The 19,200-nt window shown below is 43.0% G+C and overlaps 1 protein-coding gene across 1 annotated transcript in view; it reads left to right on the forward strand.

The window, feature by feature from the left end:
- The window catches only part of Denr (density regulated re-initiation and release factor), a 14,550-nt gene extending 1,024 nt beyond the window's left edge, over positions 1 to 13,526 (forward strand). The window contains exons 3-8 of the mRNA XM_010604351.3: positions 6,420 to 6,439; positions 7,416 to 7,500; positions 9,373 to 9,456; positions 11,470 to 11,586; positions 12,883 to 13,022; positions 13,214 to 13,526. Of these exons, the coding sequence (XP_010602653.1) occupies positions 6,420 to 6,439; positions 7,416 to 7,500; positions 9,373 to 9,456; positions 11,470 to 11,586; positions 12,883 to 13,022; positions 13,214 to 13,258 (491 nt within the window). The 3' untranslated portion in view covers positions 13,259 to 13,526. The remainder of the gene's footprint in view (positions 1 to 6,419; positions 6,440 to 7,415; positions 7,501 to 9,372; positions 9,457 to 11,469; positions 11,587 to 12,882; positions 13,023 to 13,213) is intronic.
- The last annotated feature ends 5,674 nt before the right edge of the window (positions 13,527 to 19,200 follow it).

A 19,200-nucleotide genomic window follows, 5' to 3' on the forward strand; every position in this document is an offset into this window, starting at 1 on the left:
TTTTTTTTTTTTTTTTTTTTTTTTTGATACTGGGGATCGAACTCAGGACCTTGCCCCTGCAAGGCAGTTGGCGGAACCACTGAGCTAAATTCGCAGCCTGTCCTGTTAAGTTTTTGTCACCCATTTTACTTTTGTGAAGGCTTCGTTGAAAAGGGTGCCCCAGTGAAGAGGAAGTTTGTGATTTGTATCTTGCTACTTGGCCTGGGGGAGCTTACAATCCAGTTGAACTAGAGATGTGCAAATAGATTATTTAAGTCAGATGCTCATGTGGCGAGTTTAAAAAAAGGGGGGGCTTCTTGGAAGATAGTGAGTCCTGAGGGATGGCAAAGAATGGAGGAGGAAATGAGGGATGGCACCCTAGGGGGAAGGGAAAGCTGGTGCATCTCTGAGGAGAACTGAGCAGCTGTGAAGTAGAGTAGGGGAGAGTAAACTGTAGGTGAAGAAGTGGAGATGAGGTTGGAGTGAGAAGTAGGACACCCTCAGGAAAGTCTTTTCTGTCGTTGTTGTTGTTTTGTACCAGGGATCGGACTTTAGTCCTTGTGCTTGTGAGGCAGGTGGCGGAACCACTGAGCTAAATCCCCGGCCCTTGGTTTGTTTATTTGAGACAGGGTCTCGCTATGTAGTTCAAGCTGGCCTTGGAGGACTTGAAGCTATCCTACCTCAGCTTCCCAAGGGCTGGGATTATAGGCATAGACCACCACCCAATTTTCCCTCCTGAGTATATTTCCTCATTTTCAGTAGGAAAATTTCAATTCAAGTTTCTATTTTATTTGCTTTTCAAAACTTTCAGGAAGCTTTGAAGATACAGGACAGTAAAAGGGCAAGTAAATTTTTTTTCATTAATATTTTTAGCACACTTAACTGTGTGCTGGACATGTTTCAGGTGCTGAGGACTGAAGAGTGAATAAATAAAAAGGGAAAAGCCTGGGATGTAGCTCAATTTGAGGCCCTGGATTCAATCCCCAGTACTGACAGGCTAAAATTAGTGACTCGTTTATTGAGTATCCTTGATAATGAAATAAAATTAGTGTGTTGTACCTTCAATTTTTTAAAAATTTTATTTTTATAGTTATTATTTGTTGTACTGGAACCCAGGGGCACTCATATTAAGCCATATCCCCAGCATTTTTTTTTTTTTTTTCTTTTTGAGATAGGATCTCACCAAGTTGCCTGGGTAAGACTTAACTTGCTATCCTCCTGCCTCAGCCTTTTGGCTGAGTTGAGTCATATGACAATTGTCTTTTTTGGAGCGGGTACTGAGGATTGAACTCTGGACCTTGTGCTTGTAAAGCAGGTCGCGGAACCACAGAGCTAAATCCCAGCCCTTTTTTTGAGACAGGACCTTGTTAAATTGCTAAATTGCCCATGCCAAGCTCACACTTGTGATATTCCTGCCTCAGCTTCCAAGAGTGCTGGGATTACAGATGTGCACCATCATGCTTTGCTTGTCTTACATCATAGTCAATTATATTCTTGGCCTTTGGAGTCATTGGCCAGTATTTGCATCCTGACTAGTGCTAACTCAGGTATGTGGCCCTGGGCAAGTTACTTGATTTCTCTAAGGTTAAAGTCTGTTTCTAAGATAAATAGGATGAGAAAGAAGATTACATGTTAAATCAGATGTACCCGGGTTAACTATCACAAGAACCTAGTCTTCTAAATGCTGTTATTATTATTAGAGTATGGTCGTTCATTATGATTTTTCATCTTGTTTGTCAGATGTATTTTGGAACCATTCTGATAGGCTTGCTAGTACACACCTAATTCCAACACTCAGGAGGCTGAGGCAGGAGGATCACTGCAAGTACAAGGGCATCCTTTGCTCCATAGTGAGTTCAAGGCCAACCTGAACTACATAGTGACCCTGCCTCAACAAACAAACAAAAAAGAACTATTATTCTGGAGCTGGGGATGTAGCTCACTGGTAGATTACTTGTGTGGAATGTACAAGGCCCTAGATATAATCCTTAGTACCACAGAAATTAAACAGTTGTTCTTTGTATCCTGTTTCATTAAATCTAAGATTGTGTGTGTGTGTATTTTTTTTTTTTTTTTTTTTTTTTTTGTATTGGGGATCGAACTCAGGACCTTTTGCTTGTGAGGCAGGCAGCAGAACCACTGAGCTAAATTCCTGGCCCCTGAGACTGTATTTTATAAAATGCACTATGGATATTTCCTAGTGGGGAAAAATGATATCAGTTCGATGGACATTGCTTAATTATAAGATGTAGCTCTATTAAAAATATAAAAATAATTAGAGTTGATGAAATACAGTATATGAAAATCATGCTATTGAGTTGCTTATGTCACTTCTCAGATGGCTTTGCGGGGGGTGAGGTACTAGGGATTGAACCCAGAGCTGCCACAGAGCTACATCTACAGCCCTTTTTTAATTTTTTTTTTTTTTTTTTTTTTTTTTTTTTTTTTTTTTTTTTTGTACTGGGGATTGAACTCTGTTCCTTGCGCTTGTGAGGCCGGCAGCAGAACCACTGAGCTAAATCCCTGGCCCTCCAGCCCTTTTTATTATTTATTTTGAGATGAAGTCTAAGTGGTTTGGGCTGTGATCTTCCTGACTCAAAGTGGCCTTTGAAAAATTACACTAAATAGTCTATCTACTCCACCAAAATTTTATGTTGAAGAGAAATCCCTAAACATTGTGAGAAAGGTGTATTTTAATTTCCTTCCCTATTTTGTGTTGGTACTGTAGGCAGTAGGATAAGGAAAGATGGACTTCTTCCCCACGGAGCATAAAGTCCAGGTGTGTCAGAAGCACTAGGGAGTGTTAAATTCTGAGTGAAGTGGTATTGACCATATGGGTTAGGGGTTTGGGGACCTTTGTTTAGAGGGAAGTGGGAAAGTTTTCAAGGAAGTGAGGTTTGTATAAGTCTTAACTGAGATAGAACTTGAAAGGTGAAGGATTTTTAAGAACAATATGGAGCATAATATTGCTATCTCAGGGGAGGAAAGAGACAAAGGAGTGATTGGAACAGAAGGCTGATTTGGAGTAAAACAAAAGATGGTAGGGTAGGGTGAGTTCAGAGGAAACATGCCTTCAGGGTTCAGACCGCTAATGTCGAAGTCTGAGTATATTTGTTTTGTATTGTTGGAGATCGAGCCCAGGGCTTTGTGCGTGCTAGGCAGTGTTCTACTGCTGAGTTACACTTGCAGCCTTTATCTGAGTTTAAATCCTGGCTGTCTTTTTTTTTTTTAGACTTTTACTGACTGTAACCTTGGCCAATTCCTTCATAAAATGGAAGTAGCAGAAAAGCTTATTTCAGAGCACTGTTGAGAGGGATTAATAAACATTGCACATAGCCAGGCATGGTGGCACACGCCTGTAATCCCAGCACTCGGGAGGCTGAGGCAGGAGGATCGTTGTGAGTTCGAGATCAGCCTGGGCCACCTAGTGAGTTTCCAGATCAGTCTCAACTATATAGTGAGACCCTGTCTCAAAAAAAAAAGAAAAAAATTTCACAGGGCATAGTAGCACATTCACTAAAGGAGGATCACAAGGCCGAACTGTGTCTCAAAAAGAAAGAAAGAAAAAATAAAGTTGGATATGCTGGTGTACACTTATGATCTAGCACTCTGGAAGGCTGAGGCAGAAGGATTACACATTTCAGGATTTGTGATGAACTATGTATTTCTAAACTGAGAGAACTGAAAAGTAGGAGAGGCATGGTGAGGTTCATTATGTCTGGAGGTGAGGTGTGGGTTTATTTCCCAGAATAGTGAACTTGTCTACCCGGGCAGAAGAATCTAAGCACTGTATGTCAAAATGGCAGCAGAGAGGTCAGGAAATAAAGCTCTGGCACCATTGGCCTTGGCGGCGCTAACGGTCTGAAATGGAGACGAAGAGAGATGCCCTAAGGAACGAGAGGGACCTTGGGATGCTTGCGGAGTGAGGCGAGCAGAGCAGAGTTCATGTAGAGAAGCTGCTTCATTTGTGTCAAGTGTAGATAGGTCAGCCTCTGGACCTGCAGTTATAAAGCATGACTAAGGATGCAAAAAAAATTAGTACATTTATTTGTTTGTGGTACTGGGGGTTGAATGCAGTTCCTTGCCCTGAGCTACATCCATAGCCTTTTTGAGGCTTTTCTTTGAGACGGGGTTCTCACTAAATTATCCAATCTAAAGTGGAACTTGTGATTCTTCTGCCACGGCCTCCCAAGGCACTGGGAATACAGGCATGCGCTGCCACACCTGACTGACATGTATTTCGACAAGATGTCTAGAATAGAGTATAGATTCCTCTTGTGTGTTTTTTCCCCCCTTTTTGGGTCCTTGCACTTGTGAGGCAGGCAGTAGACCACTGAGCTAAATCCCCGGCCCTTATTTTTAATTTTGAGAAATTGTTGTTAAGTTGACTAGACTGGCCTTGAACTTCAGATGCTCCTGTCTAAGTAAGGTTCTGGAATAGCTAGGACTATAGGTGTGCACCACCACACCTAGGGAATTGTATTCTTTTTCCGTTTTATTTTTGGTTTTTTTGAGATAGGGTCTCACTGTGTAGTTCAGGCAGGCCTTGAACTCACTGTATAGCCCAGGCTGGCCTCAAATTTGAAGTGCTCCTACTGCTTCAACCACCTAAGTGCTTGGATTACAGGTGTGTCACCACACCTGGCTGTATTCTTACAAGACAGTTTTCTGTGCATATGAAAACCTATGTGAATCCAGCACAAGATTCCTGTGACTTCAAGGGGTCAATAAAGTAGCCCTACGGAGCCGAAGCTATTGAATTGAAAGATGCATTTCTACCTAATCAGCACTGTACAGAATAATACAATACAGGCTTCTGTTGTGCACACCTGTAAAAATTGTTTTTGAGACAGGGTCTTACTATGTAGTTGAGACTGACCTGGAACTCACTATGTAGCCCAGGCTGGTCTCAAACTCACAGTGATCCTCCTGCCTCAGCCTCCCAAGTGCTGGGATTATAGGCATGCGCCACCACGCCTGGTGAATAAATAAATAAATTAATTAATAAAATAAAACAGCCTATGTTTCACTGAACAAAGCAGTAGTGGATATGAGTTTAGATGCTACCTTCTAGATTCCAACTTTACCATTTTATAAACACGGTGAACTTTGTTAGCCAGCTTGGTAAGAAATCATGGTTCCTATTATAGTGAATCAACAGTTTACCAAGTCTGTAAAAGCATCACTGAGTAGCTCTGATGGATAAAGTTCTGGACTAAGTTCTGAGGAGGACTGAAAATTGTTAGGGGTCCTTTGTCTGCACATAGTTTACACCTGCTGGATGTAGGCAAGGGCTGAAAAGAAGATGGCGAGACTGGCAGCAGATGGGGGCAGCAGTGAAGAGTGGGATGCCAGGCTGGTGGCGCCCACATATAATCCCAGCACCTGGGAGGTTGAGGCGGGTGGATTGCCTAGAGTTCAAGGCCAGCCTGGACTACATAGCAAGACCTTGTCTCAAAAAACAAAACAAATAAACAAAGAGGACTTAATAGCGATCACCCCAGCTGAGTGGGGACTTGGAGGAAAGGTGGCATTCAGGCAGGCATGGGGGTGGTGAGGTGGCTGCATGTGCCAAGCAAAGGAGCAAAGCTAGAGAGATAGAAAAGTAATGTGGATAGAGAGGGGTTGCCAGCCTTACAGCTGCCCTGCGATGTGATTCATGACGGGAGAGGCGTGGTTTGGGGCCAGGTTGTGGGAGACTTCATAGTAGAGAATGCTGAGTTGCTGAAGGCTTCTGAGCAGAGAGGTTATGTGAAGACACCAGCAATGCAGGTTTGCTGGCCAGGCTCCAGTGAGACTAAAAATTAGTGAGGGTTTAAATGAGTGACATAGGTGAAGGAGTGCTTGCTTGCAGCCCCAGCTATTCAGGACACTGAGTCAGGATGACTTGAACCCAGGAGCTTAGGGCCAGCCTGGGCAACGAGGCAAGTAAGACCTTTTGCCTTTAAAACAATGAGCATAAATTAGGAAGAGAAAATCAGGGAAAGAGATTATGATTGTGAAGCCAGCAAGTTAAAAGTTAATTGGGTTTGAGCACAAGGGAAAGAGGAAATACACCTGTTAAAACCGTGCTGAATATAATTTCTGGCAGACATTTAATATTGGTGTGTGTAGAGAGCAGGGAAGACCATCTAATAGAGTACTTGCTAAAGAGAAAAATAGAAATGGTGACAGAGGCACATTCCTTATTCCTTTGCCTTCCCCTTTCAAAAAGAGAAGGCTGGCCAGGATTTAGCTCAGTGGTTCCCCACCTGCTTCACAAGTGCAAGGACCTGAGTTCGATCCCTGGTACCAAAAAAGAAAAAAACCCTGAAGGTGGCATCTGAAAGGTGGTAGAGAAAAATTAGAGGGAAAAGTAGAAGTGTCAAATGTAATAATGAACCTTGGATTTGTTTATATATTTAACATTTTAAATCATTTTTTTTTCTTCGTTTCCCCAGTCTGTTCATTACCAACAGAGGTAAGTCCTTTTAAATGTTTTTCTCTTTTAATAATGTTTGCATTGGAGGTCATTCTGTTTTAGAGCTAACCTAAGCTTTCTTTTTTATTTTTCATTCTATATCATTTGATAGTAGAATTTCACTTTTTTTAAAAGCAGTACTGGGGATTGAGTCCAGGGCCTTTGCACTGAGCCACATCCCAGCCCACTTTTTATTTTGAGACAGAGTCTTGCTGAGTTGCCAAAGCTGAGCTCAAACTTGCATCCTCCTCCCATCCCCCCCAGAATGCTGGAAGTAACTATGGTTTAGAATGCTTCTATGACCGCCCATAGTGCTGGGGTTACATGTAGTGTGTCACTATGCCTAGCTTTTATTTTTTTTTTGAGACAGGGTCTCACCATGTGGTTGAGACTGATCTGGAGCTCACTACGTAGCCCAGGCTGGTCTCGAACTCACAGCTATCCTCCTGTCTCAGCCTCTTGAGTGCTGGGATTACTGGTGTGTGCCACCACGCCTGGCCTGCTTAGCTTTTTATTGTTTTGTTTTGTTTATTTTGGGCTTGAGTTGAATTGAGGATAGGGGTCTCTGTGTTGCACTGGGCTTGAACCCCTGGGTGCAAACCAGTCTCCTGCCTCTGCCTTCTGTGTAGCTGGGACCATGGGCGGAGGCCACTGTACTTGCATTTGGCCATACATTTTCAATTTTTGCATGGATTTCATGACTAAGTTGATGAACAAGAGTAACCTTAAAGCTAAAACTTACACATCTGAGCAGAGGAAAAGAGCAATGTAGACTATGTGCGAGACATTCTGCAATTAGGAGCTGCCTAATCCTTTCTTTTTGGTACCGGGGTTCGAATTCAGGCCCTTGCACTTGAAGGCAGGTGGCAGAACCATTGAGCCAAATCCCTGGCCCTAGGAAATGATTTTTAATTGAACTGTATCATTTGAAAACGTTTTCTTGAATGAACTTGTTCTTTTTCTTTTCTTCTTGCAGTACTGTGAATATATGCCTGATGTTACTAAATGTAGACAGTGGTTAGAGAAGAATTTTCCAAATGAATTTGCAAAACTCACTGTAGGTATGAACCTTTCTTTTCCTCTTATCAAGCTTGTAATCTGAAACAGTGCATATATAGCATTATTTTAAAGACAACGATAGTTCTCCTTTAGTAGGACACAGATTTCATTAATCTCTTAATAACTTTAGGATCCTTCAAGTCTCTGAGACAGTAGATCTAAGTATCAGTTTGCTATGAAAAACAGTAAAAGATTTAGGGGCAAATAATATGTGCATGTTCATTGTGAGCATGTTAAAGTGCTGCACATCTTGGTTTTGAGGTTAAAGCGATGAGTAAAAGATGTACTGTATAGGAATTATATTCTAGAAGGAGTACAAATCAGATGTATAAAAGGTATATAGAGGATAAGCTGGAAAGGGAGGAGGGTACGTGAAATTTTATTTAGTGGACTGAGGTGATGTTGCTAAGATACTGTTTGATTGAAGACCTTTGGAAAACAAGGAATGGGTCACATGGATGTCTAGGTGGATACCAGGGCCCTGGGGCAGAAGCTTACCCAGTAAATTCTAGAAATAGCAGAGTGGGAGCAGGGGTTGTTGCTCAACAGTGGAGTGCTTCCCTACCCTGCAAGGGAGCCTGGCTCAATCCCCAGCACCATGAAGAAAAGGAAAGAAAGAAAGAAGCAACGAGGGCCTTTGATGGAGCCACTCAGCTGCGGGAAGGAGAACTGGATGTGAAGTCACAGAGGCCGAGTGTTGGCTTTCACTGAGCAAGACAGTCATGGAGGGTTTGAGCCGAAGAGTTTCAGCAGTATGGCTGTGGCTGTGGGTTAAGAAGGAATGCAGAGGAGGCAGACAGAAAAGTAGGGCAAGCTGGCAGGAAGCCCTTGTGGTGGCAGGGAATGGAGGTGGCGAGTAGTGGTCAGATGTTGAATGTATTTTGAAGGTGGAGCTGGCAGAATTTCCTGAGGTACTGGGTGTGAAGTGTGGAAAAAAGGGAGCATCTAGGGTTTTGGTCCCAGCACCTAGAAAGGAGTGGAGCAGGCGGTGGAGGACAGATGTCCTGGAGGTGCTGAGACTAATGACTTCTCCTGCAGGATTGGCAAGTGGAGTGGAGTCAGGACAAGGGAAAGCCTAGGCTGTCCCAGGCCTACCACAGGGCGTCCTGTGTTGCCTACTCTGCTGCTCAGTTTTCATCTTACTTCATGACACAAACCTGTATACCCAATGAGGCCTTATGGGCCGAGGGTGGCTGAGAGCCTGGTACTGTGATCAGTCTCTATTGGGCCTGGGCCTGGCCCGCCAAGGCCCCTGGAGAGGGGATAGGGGAGGAAGAGCTCTTTGAGATAAGCGTGTTGGCTGCACCTGTAGGACCTGAGTGTCTTGTGCTGCTTCCCGTGGCTAAGGAAACCCTAATCCTCCCTTATCAAAGGCTTTTTTCTAGTCCTATCACTTACTATGTCAGTCACATTGCTGTCACTCTAGCAAATACTTGAAATTATTCATAGAGAAAAGGTTTCTTCTGGCTCACAGTTCTAGAGGGTTCAGTCCATGATCACTGGCCTTGTTGCTTTGGGCCTCTCATGAGGCAGCTCATCACAATGCGTGCATCTGGTGGAGTGGACCTACACACCATAGTGCTAGGAAGTTTGGAAGATGAGTGGGCTGGGGTGTCCCGCCTTCCCCATGGAGGGCAAAGGTTCCACCCCTCCCAGTAATATCACCCTGGAAATAAGCCTTCAACACTGGCCTTTTGGAGTACATGTACAGACCATAGAATGATTTTAGAATTAGGTTTGGATAGGGCTGCGGCAGTGTGATCATTTGCCTCACAAATGTCATTCTCGATTGTTTGGGTATGAGGTTGTTCAAAGGTGATTAGTTAACAGTATGAAATGATGTTCATCATCTTCAATTTCATTTTTGTGTCTAGAAAATTCACCCAAACAAGAAGCTGGAATTAGTGAAGGTCAAGGATCAGTAGGAGAAGAAGAAGAGAAGAAAAAACAAAAGAGAGGTAAGACTTAAATCTGTATCTTGATTTATACAAACATACCTTCCCTCTGATAGAAGAAATTCTAAAAGTTCCCAAAGTAAAAAAAATTTACTATAATTCCATATCGTGTCATCATAAAGTTAACTTTTAGTATCATGATTGGATTTGGTATGATTCATCCTTTATTTATAAACCAGGCCTAAGAAAGCATTCTCATTCGCTCTCTGTGTATATAAAGTATAACCAGCTATCTAGAGTTCTGTGTATTGTTTTATCACTACTTCCAATAGCTAAAAAACTTGGGTTTATAGTCATTGCATATTTTATCTCCTGCTTCTAAAATTTAATTCCTCATGCTGTGGATCTCACCTTTCCTGTGTCTCTGTAACTACAGTTAGCTTATGAAGATTTTCAGGATTTTGCATCTTATTTTGTGGGGGATCACAAGCACGTATCACCTCTCCTGGTTTAGATTTTGCATGTTTCATCTCTTCAGAGGGCTTGTATCTGTGTTTAATTCCTCCCTTCTCAGCCCAATATCTTTACCAAGACGAGGCTCACTGCTCCCTTTCTCTTCTCACTGCAGTCTGACCTAACCTGACTTTAACTCCGTGAAACTTTCCTAATACAAACCTACAGTAGCTTGGTAAGCACTATGTCAAAAGAGCATTTGGGCACGCTCTCCTGAAGAGTGCGCTTCCTTGATTTTTGTGGCATTCGTCCTTCTTAGGTCTCCTGTCTGTCACTCCTCCTTAATTCTTTGTGTAGACTTCTCTTTCCTCTGTTGCTTAAAACTGGGTTTTCCCAGTATTCTGTCCCATCTCCTCTTACTCTTTGCCTTCACCAAGACACTTGTTCTTCAAGACCCGCCTGGGTGATTCTGTCCCATCCTTACCTTCTCTACGCAGTACCCATGTGATTCCCAATCTGCCTGACCCGTGTCTGCAGGCTGGCGTATGCACGGTCCCCCAGGCACCACAAGCAGAGCACTTCCAAAATTCGAGTCACTGAGTCTCAAATTGACTTTCACTTTCCCATTTTTGGTAGTGATGACATGAATTATCTTGTTTTCTGAGCCTAAAACCTGAGAACCATCTTAGTCACCCTTTTTGCCCCCTTTCATCAGCTCTGAGTTCTTCTTTCTCCTCCTCCTCCTCTTTATCCTGTGGTAGCCATTACTGTTGTCGTGTTTGGTTTTATATTCTGATTATTTCTGCCAGAGCTTTGCAGTACCTCAGTGGCCTTGCTAATGGACCTGCTCTTCGCCGATCCAGTCTCTTCACTGTAGAGTGATTGTAATAAAACAGATGTAGTCTCGTCATTCCTGCAGCCTTTCTATGGCTTCTCCCCTCCAATATCCAGTCTAATACAGCGCTTGATGTTCTGAGTCTTTGCTGACTGCTGTGTGGTCCTTTGCTTCATCTGCTACACATCCATAAACACCCTTCAGTGACGACAGATGTAGTTACCAGATAGAATGCCTTTTTATTTCCCAGTCCCTGTACTTGTTTCATTTCCCTACAACAAAATCCTTTTTCTTTTTTCTTTTGTGGCACTGGGAAATGAACCCAGGCTTTCTCACTGAGATGTATCCCTAGCCCTTTATTTTTTGAGGTAGTCTTGCAGAGTTGCTCCCCAGGCAAAACATGATCCTCCTGCCTCAGACTCACAGAATGCTGGGATTATAGATGTGCGCCACCATGCTCAGCTGAATATCCTTTCTCCTCATCTGAGCCCTTATTCTTTAGGACCCACCTTAGATGTCACCTCTCCTAGGAAACCTTTTCTGTCCTCTGGAAGCAGATTGAGTCATTCCTCTGTAAATCTAGGGTAGTGCTTTATTTCCAGAGGTGGTTGTAGTTAAGGTTTTTTGGGGGGTGTGGTTCATTAGACAGAGCATCGCTAGAGGGCAGGGACTGTGTTCTAGTCCTCTTTGTATCCTCGGGCCTTCCTGCAGTGCTGAGCAGTTTCAAGACAGTATCCTATAATGATGATAAAAATGAAACAATTAATGTAAAGTCTTTCTTAATAAAGGTGGAAGAGGTCAAATAAAACAGAAGAAGAAGACTGTACCACAAAAGGTTACGATAGCCAAAATTCCCAGAGCGAAGAAGAAATATGTGACAAGAGTGTGTGGCCTTGCAACTTTTGGTGAGTTCAGGCTTCTGTTTGCTTTGCACTGGTGGAAGCCAAATATGTTTCATATGTGTGAGCTAGATTCTCTCGCTCGCTTCCTTTTACCTGGTGTTACAAAACTTTACAGGCCCGTTTTTGCTAAGAATATACAAATGAAGTTCTGCGTTTCTGTGTTTTCTCACACAGACATGCACACAGACACACACCCATCTTCGACAGGAAGTCTTGTTGTGTTGCCCAGAGTGATCTCAGGCTCAAATGACTCCTTTCTGTCATCTCCCAAGCAGCTGGGACTAGAGGCACACACCACCACTTTTGGCCTGTGTCTCTAATTGTAACTTTAAAATCATATTCTGGAAAAATTTAGAACTTTTTTGTTTTTTTGTTTTGTTTTTGGTACCAGGGATCGAACTTGGGACCTTGTCTCCTCCTCCTGCCTCAGACTCCTGCATGCTGGGAGTACAAGCGTGTGTTGCCACACCTGGCAGAAGAAATGTAGAATTTTTGTAGGATGCAATAGTATGACATTTCCTTTCTGGGAGTCTTGTTTGGGTACATTTTGTGTAGGACAGGGAAGGCTGGGTTTGCCTCCTATTGAAGCCTGCCAGTGCTGCGCTCCATCCTCTGCAGGTTTGAGGGCAGGAGGTTGCAAGGTGGCCTGTCCCCTCCCACAAGGGGGATGACATTTGGGGTGGGGACATGGGCAGTAGACTGTCCTACTCAGAGCCCTCAGTTCCAGGTGGCATTGACTGCATGGTGATGCCGGTGTAAAGATGTGGGAGATTTTAAACCCAGATCTCAATTGAGGCTGGAGCTCAGTGGGACAGGCCTTCGTGGCACTCAGCGGGCCTTGAGCTCAGCCCTTAGTAAACTGCAAAACAAAACAAATCCAGGTCTCTTCATGAAACAACACAAACAAAAACATCACTGGATTATATTTTCAGTATCAAGACTTGATTCTCTGCTGTGCATTTTTCCATTGTAAAAGGAGTTTAAACAAAAGAACCCCATTCCTACTTGGAGGTGTGTGTGTAATGCCTGCAGGTAATTCATACTGGATTCATTTTGTTCTTAACTGTTGTGAGCTGGGACAGTATGGATACTGCTATTTTTAATATATTGAGCTTTTACCTTGAAAATTGGAATTAAGAGCTCTATCTGTGGTAGCCGTAATTATTCTAAAAGGAACAAGAAACCCACTACCACCATCTGTTTCATGAATTTAAAATGCAGGTTAGATTTCAAAATAGAACAAATATCTTTGATGCATAGTTCTAATTAGTCTCTTTCTTTTTAAAAAAAAAACAACAGAAATTGATCTTAAAGAAGCACAAAGATTTTTTGCTCAAAAATTCTCCTGTGGTGCCTCAGTAACAGGGGAGGATGAGATCATCATTCAGGGGGACTTTACAGACGACATAATTGAGGTCATTCAGGAAAAATGGTCAGAGGTGAGTATGTGGGACATGTGCACAAGTAGAAAAAGTTATTTTTCGGGGGTTTTGGTACTGGGAATCAAACTCAGGACTTTGTGCGGTGCCACTGAGCTGAATCCCTGGCTCTGAGATAGTTTTCAAAGCAAGTTTGTTTTGTTTGTTTTTTGATGTCACAGCTCATGATACATAATTATTTGTGTTTATAGGTGGATGATGACAGCATTGAAGATCTTGGAGAAGTAAAGAAATGATTTTGAAAACTTGGCTCTATTTAATGACCTGAACTGAGAGTTGTAAGGCCAATGAGAGAAAGGCTTTTTAAAAATATATATATTTATCCTACAGTGAAACTGTAGCCTACCCTCGTCCTTGGCGTTTTCACTGTTCTGTACAAGGCTGCTTGGTTTTTTTTATTGCCAAAGTCTAATAAACAGGGAAGACTGTCATGCTCATGCATGAGTCAGAATTTAGTCAAATAAAAAATTTTTGGTCATTTGGTACTTTTTCTCTTTAACTTTTTTTAAAAAAAACTATTTTGGAAAATTGCTGTAGACTTTTTCATTTTGCTCTCCTGAGGATCAAACCCAGGGTCTTGTGTGCGCCGGGCAAGTGATGTACCCGGGAGCTGTGTTTCAGCCCAACACTGTGGAACTCATGGGAAGCAGTTTACTGGATTCTTACTGCTCAACAGCTGAGGGATTTTAGAAAGAATTTGAATTTGGCTTCTGTTCCAGTCATATATCTTACTGCTTTGGTGTGACATTTTGAGATGGGTAAGATGCCTAGATTTTAGTTGAATTTGTTTCATCGTCTACTATTACATGATACCGTGCTGTTGGTCGTTCAAGCTCTTCTTGAGTGGTAGATAAAACCTTAAAACCATGTGCAGCACTGTTAGACCCAATAAGCTACTTCTTTGACCCTATCCTAAAGTACTAATAAGCCTTGTTGAAAATTTATAGATAAGGGTGTTCATCACAATGTCTCCCATCCAAGCACTAGCCAGGCCCAACCCTGCTTAGTTTCTGAGATAAGACGAGGTTGGGAAGTTCAGGGTGGTATGGCCATGGACTCATCACAATGTTATATCAAAAATTGCAAATCATATAAACAAATGATTGAGAAGTGATTAAAGATGTGGTCATAGGTGATATGATAGAATATTATGAATATATTTAAAGAGTATATTTTCCAAAAATACTTAGAAACACTATGTTGTAGTTACTTCCCTCATTGCTGAGACAAAATAGCCATACTCAGAATTAAATGAAGACGGGCTGGGATTTAGCTTAGTGGTTCCAGTGCTTGCCTCACAAGCGCAAGGACCCAAGTTTGATCCCCAGTACCAAAAAAAAAAAATAATAATAAAATTAGATGAGGAACAGGTTATTTGGCTCACAGTTTGTAAGCTTTCAGTCCATGATGAGCTGGCTCCAAGGCAGGAGGGCATAGCAGAGGGGCTTGGCAGCGTCTCTCTTATAGTCTGTCTGGGCTGCCGATTTAGGAGGGTGCCAAGCCAATCAGTGGACTGGTTTAGTAATTACACACCCTTAATCCCAGCTTCCAGCCACCGCCGTAAAGCCCACCTGTGACCACATGAGGCTCTGGGGGGACATCTAGACACAGCCATAACACATTGTTTGGTAATGTTAAATGGAGACAGACTCTAAATCCATTATTCTTAGGGTTTGTTTTGTTTTGTCTTGAGATAAGGTCTCACTGTGTGGTACAGGCCAGCCTTGAACTCACTATGTAGCCCAAGCCAACTTTAAGTTCATAATCTTCCTGCCTCAGTGTCCCAGTGCTGGGATTACAGGCATGCGCCACCACACCTCCTAAATCTATTTCAGACATTGTTATTACTATTCTGAATGGAAAACCACCAGGGAGTTCTTATAGGGGGTTACCTATCCTATGAGTGAACTTCTGCTGGCCAATTAAAAATAATGTAGTCATGGCTAGGAATTTAGCTTAGTGGCACTGTCTGCCTGACAAGCGCAAGGTCCTGAGTTTGATCCCCAGTACCAAAATAATAGTATAATGATAATAATGTGTTAATGCTTGATACATAGTCTGAAAAATAATTGAAACATGCCCTACAGAAAAAAAAACATATACCTTTCTCACAAGAGAAACCATGACTTTAACGAATGTATTGGATAAATTTAAACTTTGTTTTACATCATGCGCTACAAATTGAAAAGATTTGTGATACTAAAAATTACAGCCTAGTTGATGGTGTATCCTGTAATCCTAGGAGGCTGACCATCCTGGACGATTTAGCCAGACCCTGTCTCATAATAAAAAAATGAAATGAGGGACAGGGATTTAGCTCAGTGGTTCTGCCACCTGCCTTGCAAGTGCAAAGACCTGAGTTTGATTCCCCAGTACCCCCCAAAAAAAGAGATGGGCTGAAGATGTAGGTCAGTGTAGAACACTTGCCTCGCATGTGTGAGCCCCTAGGTTCAATCCTCAGTGCAGAACCTCCAAAAAAATAAACTATAGAGAACTCTTTAAGTTATAACTAGGGCTGGGGAAGGATAGGAGAGAAGAGGGGGTGAAGATATTTAGAAATCAGTGTTTATTGCCATGAAAATACAATCTTGACTTTTTAAAAATGTCTTAAAAAATGTGTAATAAAGATTACATTTAAAAATGATATTCTGCATGAACTGAATTTTCCCAAGTAGGTTTATCTAGTGAAGTAAATTTATTCATCGAGACCATTTACTCCCTGGGCATGGTGGTGCACTACTGTTACCCCAGCATTTGGGAGGAAGAGCCACAGGATCACAAGTTGTCTCCAAAAAAAAAATTAGCATGTGTTATGTATGTATGTATGCTTTTGGTGCTGTTAGGTATCTCTGCACATGTCAACATGTGACTAGCCAGGTGCACTGGTACATGTCTGTATTCACAGCACTCCAGCAGGCTGAGGCAAGAGGGTTACAAATTGGAGGCCCAGCCTGGGCAATTTAGTTACATAGAGCTTCTGAAAATAGAAGGGGCTGTAGATGTAGATCACTGTGAAGGCCTTGAGTTCAGAGCCTTGTATTACAAAACAAAAACCATACGTGTGGCTTCATGAAAAAATTCTTAATGTTCACAACTCTTGGCAAATGTAGTTTCAGTCCATACACAGCTAGCGGGTGATCCTGCAATCAGAACTGTCCTTTTAGGGCCGGGGATTTAACTCAGTGGTTCAGTGGCCTGCCTTGCAAGTGCAAGGACCCGAGTTCAATCCCTGGTACCAAAAAAAAAAAAAAAAAATTGTCCTTTTAGATAATATACACGTGAGTCTCTTTGACTTGGGATTTTAAAATGCAACATTTCAGCCTCTGATTAAAATGTCCACATTTCATAAATGTATTTTAATTCACGTCCTCAATCTGTAATGTATTTTTTAACAAAGCTTGTGAGTCTTCAAGTGGCCTTTGCCTCAGTATGTGTAAGATTTGCTGTGATTCAGCTGGCAATTTCAGATGGAAGTGCAGTTTTGATATGTGGCATTTTATTCATTTTTAAAAAATTGGTACTGACAAGCAATTTTAAGCTCCATTTTATTTTTTAAATTTTAAAAAATGGATTTTCTTCTTTTTTTTTTTTTTTTGGTACCGGGGGTCGAACTTGGGGCCTTGAACTTAGAAGCTTGGCGGCAGAACCACTGACCTAAATCCCCAGCCTGGATTTTATTCTTTTTTGGTTTGTGTTTTGCAGTGCTGGGGATCGAACCCAGGACCTTGTGTATAACAGGCACGATCTCTCCCACAGAGCTACACCCCCAGTCCCAGGAAATGGTTTTTGTACTGTGCACAGGCAACCTTGGTGCACCCTTTGAAAATGCTTTTCCATTTTACCCACATGTAGTGGTGTTAAGCTCCATTTTTTTTAAATTTGTTTGTTTGTTTTTGGTATGTAGCAGGGATCAAATTTAGGACCTTGTGCTTTTGAGACAGGTGTGGTACCACTGAGCTAAATCCCTGGCCCACTCCATTTTATCGCATAAAAGACTCAGAGCCGGGCGTGGTGGTGCATGCCTGTAATCCCAGCACTCAGGAGGCTGAGGCAGGAGGATCACTGTGAGTTGGAGAGAGCCTGGGCTACACAGTGAGTTCCAGATCAGTCTTACTACGTAGTGAGACCCTGTCTCAAGAAAATCATTAGTCTCAAGTAGCCAGGGATTTAGCTCAGTGGTGGTGCCATCTGCCTCAAAAGTGCAAGGACCTGAGTTCAATCCCCGGTTCCCCCCACCAAAAAAAGGCTCAAGTAAACCGGGCATGGTGGCACACCTGTAATCCCAGCACTTGGAGGCTGATATGGGAGGATCATGAGTTCAAATCCACCCTGGGCTAAATAGCAAGACTCTCTGAAGAAAGCCTCAGATCAGCTGCTGCTTAAGATAATCTGTGATGGGCAAGGATGTACATTAAAGATGGCAAGTGCAAGGTCCTGAGTTTGATTCCCAGTACCCCCCCCAAAAAGATAAGATCTGTGAATATTATGTACTGCAAATGTGCTAATAAATGATTAAAAAACTAAAAGATCATAGACGAAGTCTACCTTTTAGGTCTTTACTAAATTCCTTTATTTGGGAAATCAGATAGTTTTTGTTTTGTTTGAGGAAAACCTGTGGGGGCGAACTTAAAGCACCCAGTCATCCTATTCATCTTGCCACATTCACTTACTACCGACCCTACTCAGGAGGTGAGCCCATCTCTTACCGTTCTCTGCACGCACACTTCCTGTGTTGGGCTGTGGCAGTCAAGTGAACAATGGCATCTCAGGGCCTCCTTAATCTTTCTCCACCGCTGGGACTTACTGTGCGGATCCTTTATTGAGAAGCTGATTTGGTGGTGGGGCTGTGTCTTTGCTTCTTTGCAGTGTTAGGGATTGAACCCATGGCCTTGTGCCTGCTAGACAAGGGTTCCACTACTGAGCTATGCACCAGGCCTGGTCTTGCTGAACTACCCAAGCTGACCTCAAACTTGGGTTCCAGCCTCGGCCTCCCGAATAACTGGGACTTGTAGGTGTATTTTTCATGATAAAATCCTGGCTGGCTGTTCTTCCACTTCTGGTGACCCAGTTCCTTTCCTGCATGACAGGAGGAAAAAGGGGAAACGGTGACTAGGGCACACATAAAAGACTTACATTCAATCTGGAATATGGTCACTTTTGTTGTGAGAAAGTTCCACAGTTCTCATTGATGGTCAAAAGCACAAATAGAGGGGCAGGGGATTTAGCTCAGTGGTTCTAGCTCCTGCTTCACAAGCGCAAAGACCCGAGTTCAATCCTGGGTACCAAAAAAAAGCAGAAATACATTTGGCCGGTCTTGCTGTGTGTCCCCTGGTTTCCTCTGGTCTCTTAACAGTGTCCAGGACTCAGCCTGACTCTACTGATTGATTCATCCAAGTGCCAAGTCCCGTTCTCAGGGCCAGGTGTGCCCAGCAGGATACAGGGCTGAGCTCAGTGAAGGAAGGACTTTCCGGAAAATGAGGAACCTTAGTCATCAAGCTAAAGTGCAACCTGTAATCCCACCTGCCCTTGGAGGCTGAGGCAGGTGGGTTTCAACTTGGGCCAACCTAGACAGCTTGAGATTATTTTGATTTTATTTTTTTTTATTATTATTATTTTTTTTTTTTGGTGCTGGGAATCGAACACGGGCCCTTGCTTTTGAGGCAGGCAGCCACTGAGCCAAATCCCTGGCCCCATCTCAAGTTTTTAAATGGCTGGGATGTAACAGTGGTAGAGCACTCGCCTAGCATGTGTAAGGCTCTGGTGCGTTCGATGGAGACCTACAAACAAGCTTTAACTTGATTTTCACTCACTGGGTGATGGTAGAGAATTAGTCCTGTGCTTAGCCGCGTGGTGGCGCGTGTCGGTAATCACAGCACTCTGGGAAGTTGAGGCAGGAGGAGGACTGCAACTCTGAGCCCAGTCTCAGCAATTCAGAGATTTAGCGAGACCCTGTTACAAAATCTAAAAACAAAAAGGGGGTTGGAGATGCAGTTCAGTATAAAGGCCTGGGTTCAATCCTCGGCACGTAAAAGAAAAAGTCAGTCCACGCTGCTCGCTCCAAAGCCGAAGACAAAACACGCGCGACCTGGAGGTGGGAGCGCGGAGCCGAGGCGCGTGGCCCCTTCGTGACGCCGTAGGCGCGGCTGGCGGTTAAGCCGCGAGCGTGGCGGCAAAGGCT

Source organism: Fukomys damarensis, unplaced genomic scaffold (genome assembly GCF_012274545.1).
Source record: "Fukomys damarensis isolate Sample0158 unplaced genomic scaffold, DMR_v1.0_HiC HiC_scaffold_12, whole genome shotgun sequence".
Lineage (NCBI taxonomy): Eukaryota > Metazoa > Chordata > Mammalia > Rodentia > Bathyergidae > Fukomys > Fukomys damarensis.